This window comes from Fistularia commersonii, chromosome 12, assembly GCF_037954325.1.
Source record: "Fistularia commersonii isolate RoL2024-O1a breed Wild chromosome 12, RoL_Fcom_v1.0, whole genome shotgun sequence".
Taxonomy (NCBI): Eukaryota; Metazoa; Chordata; class Actinopteri; order Syngnathiformes; family Fistulariidae; genus Fistularia; species Fistularia commersonii.
This window is the reverse complement of record NC_141295.1, coordinates 18,589,538-18,609,154: the sequence shown is the minus strand read 5'-3', so window position 1 is coordinate 18,609,154 and position 19,617 is coordinate 18,589,538. Positions and strand designations below refer to the sequence as shown.

Genomic DNA, 19,617 nt, shown 5'->3' with positions numbered 1-19,617 from the left:
CATCCATCCATCCATCCATCCATCCATCCATCCATCCATCCACTCATTTATCCATCCATCCATCCATCCATCCATCCATCCATCCATCCATCCATCCATCCATTCATTATCTGTAGCACTTTTCCCGCCCTCAGGGTCGTTGGGGGAGGAGTCTGGATTCAAACCCAGCTGTGATTGGCCGAGAGGCGAACGGGGTTCTCCCTGGACCAATCACAGGGAAACATATAGAAACATACAACCATTCATCCTCTCATTCACTCGTTATATAAACAACCATTCACTCTTTCATTAATTCACCATATAAACAATCATTCGCCCGTTCTTACACACATCCTATAGAGACAAAAAAAGAAACCTCACCCACTTACTGTAAATTGTAATGATTTAAATTGTGATAATTTATCTGTATATATGTTCATAACTGTAAAGTATTTTATAACAGCTACATGTACAATATTTTTTCATACTCTTGTGCACTCCTTATCTTTCACTTGGTACTTAAGACACTTTATAGGTTATTAGTTTATTTGTTTTTCTTATTCTCCCGTTTTTTTTTTTTTGGTTTTTATACAATTTTCTATTACTATTTATTATTGTTATATTTTTCATGTAACTCTGGCACAGCAATTTCTTTCGGGATAAATAAAGTTGTTCTCATTCTTATTCTTATCTTATTCTTAAAACTATTCACCCTCTCATTCATTCGTCATATGAACAATCATTCACCTGTTCATTCACATCCTATCGAGACGAAAACTATCCACTCTTTCATTCATCACTCATCATTCATCCATATATGGCTCTTCCAGTGACGGCATATGGTTCCTGGACAATTTTGAGTTGAAAAAGAAAAAATCAGTTTGGAACTCATTTTAAAATACTTGTGATATTTCTTCATAATACTGTGTCATTTTAAGGTACCGTAATTTCCGGACGATAAGCCGTGACTTTTTTCACTTAAACAACGGTGCGGCTAATATATGGATTTTTTTTTTGGGGGGGGGGGGTGCTAATGAGCTTCACGCCGCTAAAACATTTATCCTCGTCACATTGGACCGATGAAATGACCGAGTCTGGTCAACTCCGACACTGAAGAAGACGACTTTTTCGGTTTTGGTGCGCAGGAGGAAGCCCAAGATAGCGATCGGCTAGCCGGTGCGGCTTATATTGAGGTGCGCTCAATAGTCCAGAAATTACGGAATACAGAAATTGGTTTTGAAGATGGCTTCCGCTTTAATTTTATCAGATAGCCAGCTACTTTATCCGGGTCAAAAAAGATGATGATTTGCATTTGGATCTGCGGTATGTCTCATGTACTATGATGAAATTACATCGATGAAACGGTCAAATATAAAGCGGTACTTGGAACAAATCCATGCGGCACCAAAGTTTGACATATCTAATGTATAATATCGATGGCTGTAATGCAAAACCTCCTATCTGATAAAAACACTTTTTAAGGAAATTAAAAAAGCGTTTCATTTCATTATAGTATGGTCTTTGTTAAAGATATTCAAGAAAATTCTATTGTTCACAGACTATATTTCTATGTTATAATTTAAACATACGTAGCATGTATTTTTACCACTGACAATACAGATAAGTGTTTTTTTCCTCATTTTTTTCTGCTTATTGTGCACATTGGAGTTTTATCATGTGACATTTATGTCAAAAGAAAAGGCAGGATTATCTTGCAGACAGACTGAAAATGTGGAATCACCCCATTTGTCACCGTTCAATGCAAAAACACAAAATCGAAAAATTTGGGAGGTTTTGCATTACAGCCATCGGTATATCAAATATACTGCTCTTGATGACATATATTTAGATATATTTGATTTTTATGGCTTTCCATGTGAAACCGACCCCCTGATCTAGAGCCGTACAGCCGTTGGTTCACCCTTTCATTCACACTGCATCAACGTCGCGTCTCCAACCGACAACCGTCTGGACGACGGGATGAAGCCGGACGTGAAGAGAACATCCAATCGGATTGAGCCGTGAACCTTCTCGCTTCCAACCGCCGCGTCCGCTAACACATCCCTCGCTACCAAACATCACAAATCGCCATCATGAATCTCTGGAGGCCAGAGAACACGTTCAACAAGCGGTACGTAAACATGGCCGCTGCCGGGGATTTCCACGCTGGCCCTTCTGGAGCCCCTCTGATGACACCACTCTGCCCCCTGGTGGGGGGAAATAAACCACCAGAGGATTTAAAAGAAACATTACATTTAATACACAACTGGCAAGTACACCATCTACACAACTGCGCTTAACTTTTCCTGTGATGAAAAAAAAAAAATCCCATGTCTTTGTACATTGTGATAAATATTAGATTAACACTCGGTAAAAGGCAGAGAGATTACAAACACAAAAGTTAGCGATTTTAAATATACAGAATAAACCAACGCGTGGTCATAGCTGGTACGGGTACGCGTGGACAAAGTCTCTGACTTCCCCGCTGAGGCCGGGCAAGGTGTGGATACTCTGGGCTCCATAGCTCCCGATCATAGCTCGCCTGCAGAGCTGCTTCAGGTCCTCCGGACGCTGCCTGCGGTACGGCAACTTCAGTTTGCCCTTGTAGCCGCTGTAGAACCCCAGCAGGGAGAAGAGGGTAGGGAAACTCTTTTCGCTGCCGCACAGGTTGAAACGCAAGTTGTTCAGATGGATGCGGACGCTGGTGGGACCGTCCTCCCTCTGGTAGGTCAGCGTGAAAAAAACATTCGGCTGGCAGCTGTCTCTGCAAGATCCGGCGAAAATAAAAACGTCACTTTATTCATTCTGCACAGCTTTTCCTCCCAAGGGTTCATAAAATGCTTAAACATGTCATTACACTTATGACTATATAAATATGTGGAGACGGTGAGCTCGTTTGGGGCTTTTAATCTGACTTTTTTCCAGGTATACCGTAATTTCTGGACTCTAAGCCACCACTTTTTTACACCACGGCTTAAACAACAATGTGGCTAATTTATGGATTTTTTGGGGGGACTGACGAGGTTCATGCGGCCAAAACGTTTAGCCTCGTCACATCGGGTGGATGAAATTACTGTGAAATTCTAAAACAGAAGAAGACGACTGTAATGGTTTTAGTTTGCAGGATGGAGACCAAGATAGCGATCAGCAGGCCAATGCGGCTTATATTGATTTGCCCTCAATACTTCGGAAATTATGGGATGTCCTGTATTTTTTATTTGTTTAACCAGACGTGCTGTATTACAGGCACTGTTAAAAAAAAAAAAAAAATGACGGTACGTATTTGATTAACTTGAAAAAATGTTTCTGTGTAAATAGCTCATGCTACAAATGCAACAAGTGCGGCCCATATATGATTTTTTTTAAATTATTTCAAATATATGATTTATTTATTTACATATATATTATCTAGTATCTATTTTATTTTATTATGATTTTTTTTTTTTTTTTTTTTTTTTTTTTTTCAAATTTAGTGGGTGCGGCTTATATTCAGGTGCGCCCTATAGTCCAAAAAATTACAACTGAAACCAAAACAGCAACATGGGACGGGTGGACTACCTGACGAGGAAGGTCCCCTGAGGAGTGTCTGACAGCATCTTGTGCGCTTTATCCATCGAGATGGAGCCCCAGTAATAAGAGCTGTGCAGTAGCTGCTCGAAGGTTTGCTGAACCAGTTTGTATTCTTCATGGCTACGGAAGGGACGAATGTGCGTTGGTAAGATGGAGAAGCTGTCTTCCGCCCCAGTCTGCAATGGAGAAAGACAATCGTAAGAAACGATAAAGGTTTCGCGCGTCAATGAGAAAGAAGACTCCGAAGGGAGCTTTAGAGATGGATCTGTATCAGGATCCTACATGTTCCCAGGACTGCGCTCTTCCAGACAGATCTCAGATGTTCTACCAGCTTGGGGTGAAGGGGGGGGGTTTACGCCTCCAACTTCATTACTGGGACCACGTTTGCCTTCAAGCTCTACATCTTCTCCAACTCCTCCCACAGGTCCTGGTAGTTCTCCAAGCTTCTCCTGCTCTTGCTTCCCGATGTTGCTGCCACCTGGCATGGCTACGTCCACCACCGTCTCCTGCTGCTTGTCTACCACCACTGTGTCTGGTTGGTTTGTCCACCTGGAACCGGAAGTCCCACTTGATCTCAACTCGGGTTGAGGAGGAGGAGTCTTCCGGCCATATCTCCGGGGTTGTACGACTGTTCAGGAACTTCATGGTCCTCTGACGGTACCTGGCTGTGTCTGACCTCCACGCAGCCTCCTCATGGTCGCCATGTACCTGCGAGATCCGCGAGTATTTGGAGCTGGCACGTACATTTGCGTCTTCAGATAGTCCAGTCCCTTCAATGGCGATCATCTTGCCCTCTTCTGCCCAGCATCCGTCCACACTCGTCCCGATGTCAAACCCTGGCGAGGTGAACCCGGGAGTCACGGCTTGGTGTCACCAGCGTAGAAGAGGCGTCTGACTCTTGTCCCACTTCGGAGTCGCTATCCGAAGCTACTCTCGGCCACGATCTGGCTGAGGGGACTTGGGCCGATGCGGAGCGGTAGCTGGGACTCCGCCATCTCTTTGGTTTTCTGACACTCACGTCGGGAACTGGCTTCGCGTCGGCCTCCAGCGTTGCTTCCAAAGCCACGTTGAGATCTTGTCGAAGCCTCCGAGCGTCAGCATCAATGCATCAGGCTGTACTTCTGGACTTCCCAGTCCTGAAGGAGTGCCCTAAATTGTCGACCACCGAATGGTGTTGCTGATTGTTGTCGATGCACGGCATCCCCAAGCTGGGAGGATGACTCTTGCAGATCGTAGCAAGAACGTCAAACATCTCTTCCTAGAAGAGAGCGATCCTGGGAACAAGGAGGATCCTGTGAAGAACCCTCAAGCTCCCTTTCAACAAAACAAAAGGCAACGAAAAGGGGAAAAAAAAAAAGTGAACTGGAACAGCAGCATTTATGGCGACTTCGCGAAATCAATCCTGTTCGCGTAAAACCTTCTACTTCTCCATAAACTGGTTTTATTATCATCTCGGTTTCACTTTCTCCTCGTCGCACAAGAGCAAAACTTATCTTCATGGAAATGGAGTCTCAATGTGAAAGTGAAAACTAAAGCTGCTCTTGGTGCGTCATGGAAACGGTTCTGCTATTTCGTGAACTGACCTGATACCAACTGTCTTCCTCATCCAACCACTGATAAAAGGAATGGCTCTTCCTCTGCCACAGTTCTAACTCCGTCTTCTTCAGCGTTTCCCCCTCCGATAGTCGCAGATCGGCCGATTGGGAGTCTTCGGCCGACGCCTCTGCGGTTTGCTTCTTGTTCTGCGTCTTCTGCCTCACGACATCGGCTGGACTAAAAGTGCCGCTAACCATACTACCGAGGGGAACTTGTCCATCGTCCAGCTTTTCTTCCTCTCGTCCGTAACGCATATTCCATTAGCGTTTCCATCGGCATCCCTCGCTGATCACGCCATCCCCTCCGACATCGACCAGAACTTTATGCAACTGGCGATCGAGAACCGTCGAGTCTGGTTTACGCTCATCTGACCATCGCTAGAAGAAAGCGAAACACAAATTTTAGCCGAAGATTCACCGGGACGACGCCCCTTTTTTTCGTGTCTTTCCGTCACTTTAATGCTGGTTGAGGTCATTTCTTTACCGATTCTCGGAAAATGACGAAGAAAGGGGAGGAAGGACTTTCTTAAAAATCAGCGAAAAGTTGAAATCTAGCAAAATATGATGAAGCCGGGAGGAAACACAAACATTTGGGGGGAATATCATAACAACTCATTTCGAAGGAAAATATACTGCTCAAAAAAATAAAGGGAACACTTGAACAACACAATGTAACTCCCAAGTCAATCACACTTCCGTGAAATCATAGTGTCCACTCAGGAAGCAACACAGATTCATTTTGACTTGTTTTAAGGACATTACATCAAAGTGGAGTTTGTTTTTACACTTTCATTTTGAGTGTGATTCCTAATCCAGACCTCCATGGGTTGATACAATTGATTTCCATTGATTATTTTGGTGTGATTTTGTTGTCAGCACATTCAACTGTGTAAAGAGCAAAGTATTTCATAAGAATATTTCATTCATTTAGATCTAGGATGTGTTTTTTAAGCGTTCCCTTTATTTTTTTGAGCGGTGTATTTTCCAATCGATTACGATGAAATATGGACGTTCACGCAAATGGAAATAACAAGAAAGGTGTCGATAGAGCCCTTTCCGTCGAAGCGTTGTGCAAAACAAGAAAGAAACAACAGCGACGACGCTGACGAAAGAAGCTGAGCCGTAAAGTGAAGAATCCTTCGGAAGGCGTGACGATGATCCAGTCGCGGCGTCACGAGCAGAAAGACAAAAGGCCTTTATTCAATCGCGCGCCGTTATTAAGGCCGTGACCCGACGCCGGCTCGCCTTGCTTGAAAACACCTGAGCATACCTGAAAGGAGCTCTGCACGCTTTTCCTTGTACACGCCGTCCTCTGCATTTCCAAGAACTGGAAGGGGGGGAATGTACGCGGTGGGTGGAAGGTGAGCGTTCACGGTTCACGTCAATAACATCGTCGTCGGGCGACGCGTGAAAGATCGACAGGAATTTCCAGGCAAAACCGAGAATTACCGTTTTAACTGTCCTTCAACTGAAAAGCGAAAGCGATAAGATAAGGAGAAACACAAGACTGTTGTTAGTCTGTGTGTGTGTGTGTGTGTGTTCAGAAGCAAACTAAACATCCTCAGGCCGTCCAGTTCATTCCTGTCAAAACATTTCTGGTGGCAGCTGGACGTGACTTTCTCACCTTTAAGACATTTTCACCTCAACTGGAAAAAAAAAAGCCTCCCCAGCTGCCACCAAATCATTTCCACTAGAAGAAATAAATCCATCCGATTGGCTCATTAGCGCCCCCTCACCCCAACACACACACACACACACACACACACACACACACACACACACACCACACTTGCAGGGACAATTTCAGTGCAAAACACGGTTCCCCATTGCTTTACCGAATCGGAGCGGCGTTGGAAGCAGAATACAACAGATGACATAAAAGGGGAGGAGGGAAAAAACGTGCGTTTTTAGGTTTCGAACCGACAAACGGGCACGTCGGCGTGCGTGTGATGCGGTGGTCTTACTTTGAATGAAGAGAGAGCGGTCGGTCGGTCGGTCGGTGGATCGGTGTTCTAGCCGATCCGCGTCCAAGGGAGGCACTTTAAATGAGACGGTTGAGGAGGGCGGGTCCACGCGATTACTTTCACTTTCGTGTTGGGAGTTTATTTGAAATCACGTGGAGCTGCTGACCGCCAGGAAAGCTGAAGAGCAGAGGAGCCACCGAGGCTCCTGCAGAACATCTGCAGATCCCCGGAGGAAACTTACCGAGAAGTAGGAGCAGAAGCCGAAGTATTTTTGAATCAACTCTGCAGCTAATCTTGTTGTCTGTATCCCCCTATTTAAAACAAACTAACTTCACATTCTCTCTCACCACACCCATAAATCTTATTTTAGGTCTTCCTTTATACCTCTTCCCTGCCAGCTCCACCTTCAGCAACCTTATACCCAGATCTTCACCATGGTTTGGACATGAACAGAAGGGCGTTCCTACCCAAACTGTCTGTCATCGCTTTGCCTCGGTCATACATGTCTTGCACCCCTGTGACAAATTCTTTTCTTTTCTTCTTTTTACAGTAAAATACTTGTACTTGCGCTACTAGAAATAATAATTATCATCATTACTATCTTTATTATTGAGGGAGTGCATTTTGTATAATGTTGATAATATAATAACAATACTATAAAAGCAGTATGAGCACCAACCAGTCACTATTATTACTTTTATGCAGCTTTAAGCACCATACCATTGTTCTACCCAAGTGACGGCTCCCACCGCTGTGCAGCTGAGATGTTCCAACAGAAAAAGTTTGAGACTGAGACGGTTTGGTCGTGGACCAAGGAAGGGGTGTTAAGATCTAGGTAGAAGGAGGTCCGGAGGTCTACGGGTGGAGGACAGGGGGTTAGATGGACATGTGCCGAGGAATCGGCATGATGTCAGCCACCCGAACCACCCCGGGGAGAGTCGGTAAACAACGAGGATTCGAGGAAAAGGTCCGCTCCGCTTGATGACTGGCATTCCCAGACTGAAATTCTGGGAAAAAGACAGGACGTAAAAGCCGATTGAGTCATAACAGACTACAATAATTTGGAATTAGGGAGGGGCTGAGAACATAACGGAAAGGAGTGGATATCAAAGAAATACAAAAGGAGAGACGACTGACTCAAGTGTTTAATACTTTAAATAAATGGGAAATATCCGTTCCGTCAGACTCCCAGCTTATCATCTGGCGAGACGTCAAAGTAAAAATGAAAGCGGTGTTTAATCTGTTATTCCTGCGGCGGTGCAGTGACACCCTGTGGGCAAACATCTCCACGCCCGCCTTCAACAACCATTCAAGAATTCAGGAGTGTAAAGTTATATCTGTTCAAAGCTCGCAGGTCTGCTTGCCACGTTCCTTTTCGCCGCGAGCAAAATAGGCCGCCGTCGCCGTCACGGCCAAGATGGCGTACGTGGCCAGGACGCACTGCAAGGGGAGCAGAAGCACAGGGTCAGGGGCTCCTTCTTGGGAACCAAAACCAAAACAAAAGGGAGAATAAATGAATGTACGTTTCGGCGACCCTGCAGCGTGTAGCTGTTGAAGTGTCTCCTCAAGCCAGTCAGCTCCTCCGGCGTCGGGGCTTTGGCGCCAAAAAGCTGCCTCTTCGGAAGATAAGAAAAGAGAAAGTACAGTAAGTCGGACCCATGGAGGTTCCGGAGGGCGTTTGTTGCCGTGACGCCACGGGCGAGCAGAAATCGTTTATCTATAAAACTGATGTACGTGCACCTCGGAACAACTGCGCATCCTTATTAACATTAAAGAAATATAGATCGACTTGCAACAAGGAATAACTTTATTAGCGTTTATTGTAGCTTTCCAATATTAAGCACGTTTTCGCAGAAAGAAACTATTATTAGCGCGATGGTGTGTAACGTCTTGAAGTTCATGGATTTGGCTTCATGGCGTCCGCTGGCTTTCCGTCTCATTATCTTTATCTCTCACCACCTTCTTATCTAAATATTTTTCTGTGCTCGTCTCTCGAGGGCTTGTTCGCTGTTCTTTATATTTCCTGCTCGGCCCTGTTTGTGCGCTTGCTTGGTGCCAAACAAAAAGAAACAACACCGAAGAGCTAATACTATAATGCCCCACTATTTGAGAAGCAGTGCCTTGAGGAGTTAAATATATTTTAAATTACATTAAGTTTATATTGTTACCATCACATGTGGCCCTCGGTGAAAATTAGTTTGATAATATTATTGTTGCACATGCTGCTGCTGGTGGATCACTTTTATTTTCAATTTTTTTTTTTTAAATACAAGAAAGACTCAATTCGACATGGAGTATTTTAATTAAAAGAACCTTCAACCCAACGCCTTTTTTTCAGAGTTCAAAATTTTTGTTGCATGCGGAAATGTCATTTTGTTTTCTCTGAAGTTGCTCATTGATTTAAAAAAACATGCATCTCATATTTTGTTTATTCATAGCATAAAAGGCAAAAAAATAAAATAAATTATATGTTATAATTTATTTTAAATTCAATCAGGGTCTTATGGCTCCCGGTGTTTTCTTTACTGTTGGGAAACGGCTCTAAAAGACTCTTTTTGGTGGTAAAGCTTGGCGTCCCCTGGTGCAGACGGACCTACATATAGGAGGCGGACAGCACCATTTCCACGTGGGGGGGGGGACACATAATTGACAAACACAAACAATGACATAAAAAGTTATGAAGTATTAAATGAACGTTTCAATAACCTTTAAACAGCATCCTGCCACTGAGGATATTAAAGTGTAAAAAATGTTAAAGATGTATAAAGAGATTAAACGGGACCGTCTCCGTCACCCCCGCGACACATTGGACCGGCCCGATGCCGGAGCACAACAAACGCTCCCTTTCTCCTCCACGGCACAATTTTGCCACTGAAGGGACCTGTCAATGGCTTTTGTAAAGGAGCGTAACAAAAATCCAAGCACCTCCGCCCAGTTTTGTCATCGGTACGCAAAAGAAATTGTGCGTGACGGCACGAGTGCAGAGATGGAACGGTCTGTTCCCCGCCGTCACGACGGCGTATGGCTGTGCGTGACAAAGCTGGATTTTCTGGTGTGAAGATATCCCTGCTCGGGGGTGAGATCGATCGGGCCTGAGGGCGCAGGAGTGCCGAGATGCACGCACACACACCTTCTCTGTCCCAGGCATGTGTGTGTGTGTGTGTGTTCGAGAGCATTCTATTAATAGTACGTCCCCTACGATCAGAGTTTGTGATCAAATTTGAATCCACTTGCCGACAAACATCCACGCATGAATGCAAAAACAAACAAAGTCACAGTCTTTTTACGTTGTAACGTAGCAGCCGTCACGCGTGCTACTACGCATCGCTTACACAGTTCATCATTGCATTCTGCTGTTAGGATTTTTTTCGGTGTATCCAGCAAGCAAGCCGTCGTCACGGCTCTTCAAAAGGCTAGTCGGGTTACGGATCTCGCAAAGCACTACGACATGGCCGAGTCAACCATCGCTACAATCCTGAGGAGCAAAGATGCGCTAAAGACGGCTAATGGGCGACGCCGCTAACAAAGGGCTTTTTTTTGTTCGCTCGGATGAATGAGAGACAGCTGGCTGGAGGTCGCGCTAGCATTAGCGCTAGCGTTAGTGAAGGAAATGCTGAGTGCGAGTGCTGGAAAGACCAGAAAGAACAGCAGAAACACAGTGATTTTCAAGGTCTGTTTGTGGAAGTTCTCAGTCCTCCTGGGGAATTTCAGTCGAAATCTCCTGGTCGTGGCAACAGCGCTCGATTCTTAAATGTCATTATTCAAGTTATCTTGGATTAAGGAACTGAAACTGCACCAGGTTGTCATTTAAGCACTGGACTGTTTTAGAAAGGAACCTGGTGAGCACAGCTGTGAGGGATATGGGCTTGTAAATAACGACCAAAAGTTCACGGGGTCATCAGACACGGCGCCGCGTCTACTCGGGCTCATCAGCTTTCCAGCGCGAAGGGCTGAACTTTCAACGTGTCTGAGTTTTCCGACGTTCCCGCTGTGAGATCTCGAGTTAGGAGCTAACTTTTAACACCGACGCTGTCCGAAAAGTGGCGTTTAAAGACGTCCAGATGTGCCGCTAGCTAGCGCAGATCCCGGAAAGGCATGCGCGAGTCACGTACGTGAAAAGACGGAGAAGGTGTTGTAGGCGGCGGACGCAGGAACATCGACGGACGAGGCGTCGGAAGAAACCTTTTAAAAGGAGCGGCGGCGTTCAAGTTAAGCTACGAAGCGCGGCAAAGCCAGTTTCAATTCATTTTAACAAGGAAATTTAATTTGGTAGACGAGCAAATTGTGTTCCGAGCTCGGTAACAAAACCAATTACGCTCCTAAGTCGAGGAACGGCTGCATCTTCCCCTCCTCGCTTCATCACAGCAGGTCGACAACTTTCAATATGATCTCTTCAGAGTTTTGCTTTCGGTTTACAGTAAATTCTCCTTGACTTCTTTGTGTTTAAGATTATTCCTCCTCGCCGGCAGTGTGTTTATTATCCCACGGGAGTCTTGCCCGGTTATTTCCCCAGTGTTTTGCAAGTGTGAATTTACAAAGAATTAGAGAAATTCTTGCGAAAAAAGAAATCAAGATTATTGCCAGAAAGCAATGGAGGTTATTTACGCAGAGATTTGGTTCTGCTTTTAAAAGTGATACTGAGCGCTTCATAGGGCAATTTGACCACAGAAAATTAAGGCTCGTTTCTTCAAAACCGGGGGAGATTATCTGAAATGGTTAGGAATTTGTTGAAAGGGAAGAGGAAACGCAAATTTGTAAACCAGACTTCAACCATTGTGATGTGACTCATTATTACGGGTGAAACCATGGCGATGACATAAGCCTGACAGCGCAAATGGCGAATTTTGAGTTTCCTCATTTTCGCACGTGGCCACGCCATTCCACCTCCTGATTTAGCTGTTACTTCCAAGGGTAGAAAGGAAGTGAAATTTACAAGGAACTTTGATAAAAAAAAACAAAAAACGTTACAGGATAATATTGCGGTGTTGTTTTTTTTCAACCAGTGAATTCACTTCCCTTTTTTTTTTTTTTTTTAAACCAGTCAAATGCCTCCAGCTGTCACCTGAGACAAGGAAATAACACTTGGGCCTTGTGTGACACACACACCGGGTATGAAAGTACACACTTGAAATGCGTGCCTGTCTGACAGATGATAAAGGTTCTCTATAACTCACTCAGAGCGTGTTCCCTCCACCGTTTCGGAAAATTGAAACCGATGTCACAAATCTGACCGTTTCCAAAACAAGACAATTAGTTTTTAAAAGCGAGCAACACATTTTTGGCGTTTTCTATCAGGAGCTCACATGCATGTTTCCGTGTGACATGAATGACAGGGTGAATAATGTGTTTCTATATACTTGTGAATGAGAGGGGTAAAAAAAATATTTAGTCAGCCTAAAATTGTGCAAGTTCTCCAATTTTAAAGATGAGAGAGATTTTTCAACACAGGTACTTCAACAGAGACAAAGGTAAACTTTATTGATCCCCTTTGGGGAAATTCCTTTGTCACAGTAACGTAAGTCATAATGTCAAAAAAAGGGAAATAAATATGAATACAAATAGAGCCGCACAAAACAGAAAAAAAATTCCACGAATGGGAGACAGAATGAAAAAAAAAAAAAGAAAAATCCAGAAAATTATAGTCTGATTTTTAAAGAATTTATTTGTGAATGAAGGTGGAAAATAAGTATTTGGTCAAGAACAAAAGTTCATCTAAATACCTTGTTTATACAGCACTGTCTCAGAAAATTAGAATATTGTGATTAAGTTCTTTATCTCCTGTAATGCAATTACAAAAACAAAAAATAATTTTTCATGATATTCTAATATTTTGAGATAGGATTTTTGAGCTTTCTAATATGTAAGCCATTATCAGTAATATTAAAATAATAAAAGACTTGCAATATTTCAGTTGATTTGTAATGAGTCCAGAATGTATGACATTTTTGTTTTTGTAGCTGCATTACAGAAGATAAAGAACTTAATCAAAATATTCTAATTTTCTGAGACAGTCCTGTATAACATTTGTTGGCAATATCAGGTACAATATTATCTGTAAGTCTTCACAATGTTTGCACACGGCGTTGCTGTTATTTTGTCCAATTCCTCCATGCAGATTTCCTCCAGCGCAGTGACGTTCTGGGGCTGTCGCTGGGCAACGACTTTCGATTCCCTCCAAAGATTGCCTATGTCTAGATCTGCAGACTGGCTTGGCCACTCCGGGACCTTGAAACGCTTCTTACAAAGCCGCTCTTTTGTTGCCTGGGCAGCGTTTGGGATCATCATCCCGCTAAAAGACCCAGCCGAGATTCATCTTCAGTGATTCATCTTGCTGATGGAAGGAGGTTTTCACTCAAAATCTCACGATATACGACCCCGTTCATTCTTTACTTTTCACGGATCGGTCGTCCCGGTCCCTTTGCAGAAAAAAAAAACCCCAAAGCGTGATGTTTCCACCGCCGTGCTTCATAGTGGGTGTGGTGTTATTTGGATGCAACTCAACATTCTTTCTCCTCAAAACGCAACAAGATGAGTTGTTTTTTTTTTTACCAAAAAACTTCTATTTTGGTTTCATCTAACCAAAGGATGTTCTCCCAATCCTCTTCTGGATCATCCACACACTATCTAGCAAACTTCAGGGATTTGAGTCCCTAGCGGCGTCGTGTGTTACTGATGGTAGCCTTTGCTAATCAAATCTTTGTAGTTAACAGTTAAGACAATTTATATTTCATTGTATTTCTTATTCTTCCTCCTTCCTACTATTATCTATTACTGTTGTGTTTTTACTTGAAACTCTGGCACAACAATTTCCTTCGGGATAAATAAAGTTGTTCTCATTTCATCTCTACTTTGGTCCCAGCTCTCTGCAGGTCAGTCGCTCGGTCCTCCATTGGGGTTCTGGGATGTTTGCTCACTGTTCTTGCGACCATTTTGACCCCATGAGGTGAGATCTTGCATGGAGCCTCAGATGGAGAGAGATTATCAGTGGTCTGGTATGTCTTCCATTTTCTAATAATTACTCTCAGAGTTGATTTCTTCAGTCTTCCCAGCTGGTGCAGGTCTACTATTGGGTTTCTGGAGTCCTTTGACAGCTCTTTAGTCTTGCCCACGGAGGAGTTTGGAGTGTGACTGTCGTATGCGATTGTGGACTGGTGTCTTTTATTCTGATAACCAGTTCAAACAGGTGCTATGGATACAAGTACTGTGAGGAGGACAGAGGAGCCTCTTAAAGAAGAAGTTACGGGTCTGTGGGAGACAGAACTCTTGCTTGGTTGTTGGCGACCAAATGCTTATTTTACAGAGGAATTTACCTATGAATTCATTAAAAAAATCCTACAATGTGATTTCTTGGATTCTTTCCCCCATTCTGTCTCTCACAGGTGAAGTGAACCTTTGATGAAAACTAGAAGCCTCTCTCACCTTTTTCAGAGGGAGAACTTACACAATTGTTGGCTGACTAAATATTTTTTTGCTACGTGTGTGAATAAGGGGTTGAATAATGTGTGTCTGTAGAAGGCATGTGAATGAGAGGGTGAACATTGTGTGTCTCAACATGGGACACGAATGAGAGGGTAAATAATGCACATTTCTATAGGACATGTCATTAATGTGTGAATGTATATCTCTGCATGACATAAATGACAAGGTGAATATGCTATGTCGCTATAGGGCTTGTGAATGAAAGGGTGATTGCTGCATGTCTCTATGTGCCAATGAGAGGGTGAAAATGTATGTTTCTAAACAATGTGGGGGAAAGGGGGGGAAAAGTGTGTTTCTGCATGACATGAATGACTTGGTGAATAATATAAGTCGCGACAGAGCATGTGAATGTGAGGGTGAATGTATGAATGCTGCATGTTTCTGCAGGATGTGAGTAAGAGGGTGAATAATGTTTGTTTCCACATGATGTGTAAATGGGGGGGGGTGTTGTATGTTTCTGTGAATGAGAAAGTGAACTGGATTAATGAATGAATGCTGATTTTTTCCAAGCTGAATCACTCAGCTTCATCACATCCCGACGAAAACAACTACATTTAGTCCCCCAGGTCATGCAGTTCACCCTGTGTATGTTTCTCTGGGAAGGGTGTGTGTGTGTTAGAGGAGGGAATTAAACAATTCTCTGCAGAAAACGTCTTCCACGTGAACATAATCCCACGGCTTAGCACTTCACGTATTCACCCGTGGGGCAGGTATAGGGGAGAACGGTGCTCAATCTGAGATGATGCAGGCTGCAGGGCTGGAGATTAGGGACGAAAGGCGATGATTGCGTCTAGTCAGCCTTTTCAAATCCATTATGTTTCCCCGGTCTGACACGTTTCCACCCGCTAAATGCGTTAAATGCGTTCGGTTGAACGATTTTAATCGGTACATCCGCGCAGGGAGGCTCTTACCTTCACCTCCGTGATCAGGTGGCCGAAACTGGTGAGGGGGATGCGGGTTTTAACCGGGGACGTCGGCATCGCTGCGGCTGGTTAAGGTGTCAACCTTATTTTCGTGGCTGAAACATGGAATAAACTGTGATATGTCAAAGAATCCGCTGCGGATACTCACTGCTCAGTGGGAAACTGTCGTTCAGCGTGGGTCACTTACGCAATTGTGTCGCATCGGTCGGAGAACTGCTTCCTGGTTTGATGACGACAGCTCGTTTCGACCAATCAGAAGGCGTGTTAACCATGACCATACTTGTAGATGCGCGCTGGTTGGCCACAATAGATCACGTGGTTTCCACCAATGACAAGGGAGTGCCGTTCCTCCCCTCGGCCGCAAGAGAGCAAAACATCCACGCGTTCACGCCGAAGCCTCTGCAGTGACTCGGGTGGCATACACTCAAAGATGCATTTATATAATAATAATACTACTAATAATTATATTATTTATGTTACTGTATTTTCGTTTCAATTAGCATCATCATTATTATTAGTACATAATGGAATATGGGCTGTTTCAATGACGAAAATAGCATAATACTGGTAATATTAATAATAATTATTATTATTATCACCATATTATCATAGTAATTATCATAATATTGAATGATTATCGTTATTATCATAATATTTAAAATATGTTATTTTAGAGTAAGATACGATGATACTAATAAGAATAAGAATAAGAATAAGAATAAGAATAAGAATAAGAATAAGAATAAGAATAAGAATAAGAATAAGAATAAGAATAAGAATAAGAACAACTTTGTTTATCCCGAAAAAAATTGTTGTGCCAGAGTTTCAAGTAAGCACAACAATACTTTATAGTTTAGTTTATTTTATTTCTAATTCTGCCTTTTCTTTTTGTTATTTATCACTGTTATATTTTCTGTAACTCTGGCACAACAATTTCCTTCGGGATTAATAAAATTGTTCTTATCTTATCTTATCTTATCTTATCTTAACAATAATAAATAATAGTGGAAATTGAATAAACAGTAAAAAAAAGGGGGGGAGAATAAGAAATACAAATAAAACTATAAAGTGTCAAAGTCAAGGCTATAAGGTGTTTCAAATAATGTTTTAAATAATGATAATTATCATCATTAATATTATATCATAATTATTGAGTGAGTGCATGTTGTATATAACAACAATAATAATGATAACATAAAAGCTGTATGAGAACCAACCAGTCATTATAATAATGATAATAATAATTATTATTATTATTATTATTATCATTATTCTGAATGCAGCTTATTCTTATTGTTGTTGTTGAGTTGTTGTCATTGTTTTTATATAAGTTGATGAATAATATCCAGTGACTGGGTTTCTGAAAACAGAAAGTATCTGTTGCAGTGTAGTGCAATGTGTCTGGGATGATAAAAAAAGAAACTTTGACACCTCTTATCGTCCGTGTGACTGCGACAGGTGAGATAAGATCCTTATCCTTATTGTCATCACGTGTCCCAGTGCAGCAAAATTTTGCTTGATAGCAGTTCTTTTCATATTGGCAATGACATGTACACAAAAAATAAAAATAAGTTGTGATGAATAAAATAAAAATTATTGCACTGCAGCAAATGAAAGTGTCTGTGAACGTTAAATGTAAAGTACAAAATACCCTGTAAAGTCCAAAGCATGAAATAATTCCACATAAAATTCCAATTTTTTTTAACTGAAACTAAAGCCTTTATTAGTCATTCTGAACAAACAACCCCCCCCCCCCAAAAAAAAAATCAATTATAAATTTCAATATATGAGTTTCAATTTAATACATCCGGGCACAAGGCTAAAAAATCATTTCTTTAACGAAAACAAACACCAATTGAACTGTCAGGGCGGAGGAGAAACATTTCAGTGATTTTTACTCATTCACACTCACACGCACACACACACACACACACACACACACACACACACACAACAATTCTCTGAATTGTTCAGTCTTTAGTGAACATCGGTAGACAAGTAGGAGGTCTCACTCTCAGGTAGTCATCAATCATCATGATGCAGAAAGTTGCATATCCATATTTTTGATCAAAATCTACCAAATTTCGTGATTTAAACAATTAATTAATTTGCCTGAGAAATAAAAATGACTGGAATGGAAAAGAAGATTCCTTTAATTGCCCCATTTTGGGAAATTTCAATTCACAGCAGCTTAGAAAAATTTGAATAGTGCAGTAACCAGTAAGATATATAAATATCAGAAAAAATAGACAAGAAATAAAAAAAAAAGAATATTAACTGTTTAAATGTGCAGGAGTGACAACTAGCAGCATACAACGATGCTAACGATGATATATGTAATGCATGAAATGCAATAAAATTGACTGTCACATGACCTTATATACATTATTTGGTTAAAACGAAAATTATGTTGTGTGAGCAAAGGTAATTTGTTTCAATTCTGACAAATAAAAGCAGCGAAAAAGAAGGTGACACGGGTCAGAAACTGTTTTTCACCTGACGAAACCTACTGTGGCCAAAGCGGTTAAAACAAATATAACATTTTTGATTAGTGGGTTTTTGAGCCATCAACAGCTCCAGTGTCAGTTTTCTTTACCTCAAAAACCCGATGTGTACAGATCGGATACATGCAGTGCAGAGGGCAAATTTCAAATGTTGACTCAAGCATCATTAGGAACGGTTACTGGGTTGATACAACGTGAAGTTAACTAATAGTCCAGGCAAAAAAAACAACAAAAAAAACCACACAGAGTAACCCAACGCCGGCTGGCCCTTGGACCCCGACCTAATCGTCCTCTTTGTAACATGTTATTGTTTAAACACTGTCATCATGTGACTAATTTGCGGTGACTAACTGTAGCGGGAGACACTGCCGCTTCCTCCCTTCTTAATTCAAATATTGATTTATCGGTCAAACAGCCGGCTTGTGTAAGTTGTCATAAAATAATATTGACTTAGGAAATATTTGGCCAGGCTTTCTTCATCAACCCGTGGACCTTTGTGTCCGGCAGATCCCACGGATCATTGAGTTGCAATTTGATTATTTGCAAATTGAATTGGGACTTTGCACTGGAACACCCGGGTAAAGACAGCACGCGGGTGCTCGGCATCCCGTGTTCCCGCCAAGAGTCAAACAAGGGACTGAAATAAATTTTTTCAGCAGAAAAAAGTGGCGAATTAGTCGGAAATGTCACACTTACTTCCTCATAAATCAACCCACGGTTTCAAAAACGTCACCGGTGACTCATTTTTTAAAGGGAACCCCGTCTGGGAGGACGAATAGGCACAAACGCGATTTGATGTTTGTCTTGGACAAGAATGTTTTGTTAAAACAGCTCGAAAAGAATTATTTCTTCAAAAATCACAATCCATAACAAATATTTAAACCCAGGGGTGTCGCCACTGTTTTACTAGCGCAATGCATGCTAGGTTGATGATATGTGGGGGTTGCTCTTGCTAACTTTGGCTTTCTGCTAGTGTTAGCTTTGGCTCGCTACGGTACGGTTTATACGCTAATAAAGCAACATTGTGCTGCAGGGTGCAGTTTCAAGTCCGAGGGAAGCAAAGGGACTGATGCTAAGCTACGCTGCTTTGCAAGAGACAACAAGAGAGGAAAGGAGTGTGAAACTGCTTGTGGATCCGCGGCCGTGTTCTTGCGGGACGCACTTAGCCGAGCTAAGCGCTAGCAGTAGAGTGCTGCTAGTTTTAAACAGATGCTGAAGCAAAACGTCGTGCCTACAGTTTTCTCTCACATGCAGACAGAAGGTCCTTGGAAAACGAGTGAAGCCTGCTGGAAGAAACGCAGCAGGCAGGAGATGCTGGATGCTCTCCTGAAAGGACAACGTCAACCCGCAACTGCAGAAGTAGCAGCCTCTCTGCGTCTTTGTTTGTCTTCATTTTGAAGCTAATTCCGACCCCTGTCTTCAGCGTTCTCCTCCTTGTTCTCGTCTCTGGGGTCCAAACAGGAAGGGTTGCACAGATTTTTTTGCATCGCAGCGTAAAATGAACAGGACCTAGCCAAAACCCGACCTCGTCATGTCACTATAAACAGCAATGGTGACGTACGAGTGAAAAGTGTTTGTACAATTTTGTACAATTCGAGATATG

At 42.4% G+C, this 19,617-nt stretch overlaps 2 protein-coding genes across 5 annotated transcripts; both read right to left on the bottom strand.

Moving 5' to 3' along the window:
• Positions 1 to 2,220: 2,220 nt before the first annotated feature.
• Positions 2,221 to 8,081, bottom strand: socs1b (suppressor of cytokine signaling 1b). 2 transcript variants are annotated; one of them, XM_086157537.1, is made up of 6 exons: positions 7,109 to 8,081; positions 6,594 to 6,612; positions 6,415 to 6,471; positions 5,133 to 5,522; positions 3,538 to 3,725; positions 2,221 to 2,743 (listed from the first exon to the last, which is right to left on the bottom strand). In XM_086157537.1, the coding sequence occupies exons 4-6, from the start codon at positions 5,397 to 5,399 to the stop codon at positions 2,419 to 2,421; spliced, it is 780 nt and encodes a 259-aa protein (XP_086013663.1). In that variant the 5' UTR covers positions 5,400 to 5,522; positions 6,415 to 6,471; positions 6,594 to 6,612; positions 7,109 to 8,081; the 3' UTR covers positions 2,221 to 2,418. The 2 variants fall into 2 exon arrangements, with proteins under 2 accessions (XP_086013663.1, XP_086013662.1); XM_086157536.1 differs by lacking the exons at positions 6,415 to 6,471; positions 6,594 to 6,612 and having other exon boundaries at positions 7,109 to 7,419; positions 7,493 to 8,081.
• A 154-nt stretch (positions 8,082 to 8,235) lies between these two features.
• LOC147229059 (ATP synthase F(0) complex subunit k, mitochondrial-like) lies at positions 8,236 to 15,744 on the bottom strand. Of its 3 annotated transcripts, none has more exons than XM_086157539.1 (4): positions 15,698 to 15,744; positions 15,499 to 15,605; positions 8,632 to 8,724; positions 8,236 to 8,548 (listed from the first exon to the last, which is right to left on the bottom strand). In XM_086157539.1, the coding sequence occupies exons 2-4, from the start codon at positions 15,565 to 15,567 to the stop codon at positions 8,450 to 8,452; spliced, it is 261 nt and encodes an 86-aa protein (XP_086013665.1). In that variant the 5' UTR covers positions 15,568 to 15,605; positions 15,698 to 15,744; the 3' UTR covers positions 8,236 to 8,449. The 3 variants fall into 3 exon arrangements, with proteins under 3 accessions (XP_086013665.1, XP_086013666.1, XP_086013664.1); XM_086157540.1 differs by lacking the exon at positions 15,698 to 15,744 and adding an exon at positions 15,659 to 15,696 and having other exon boundaries at positions 15,499 to 15,575; XM_086157538.1 differs by lacking the exon at positions 15,698 to 15,744 and having other exon boundaries at positions 15,499 to 15,690.
• Positions 15,745 to 19,617: the final 3,873 nt, after the last annotated feature.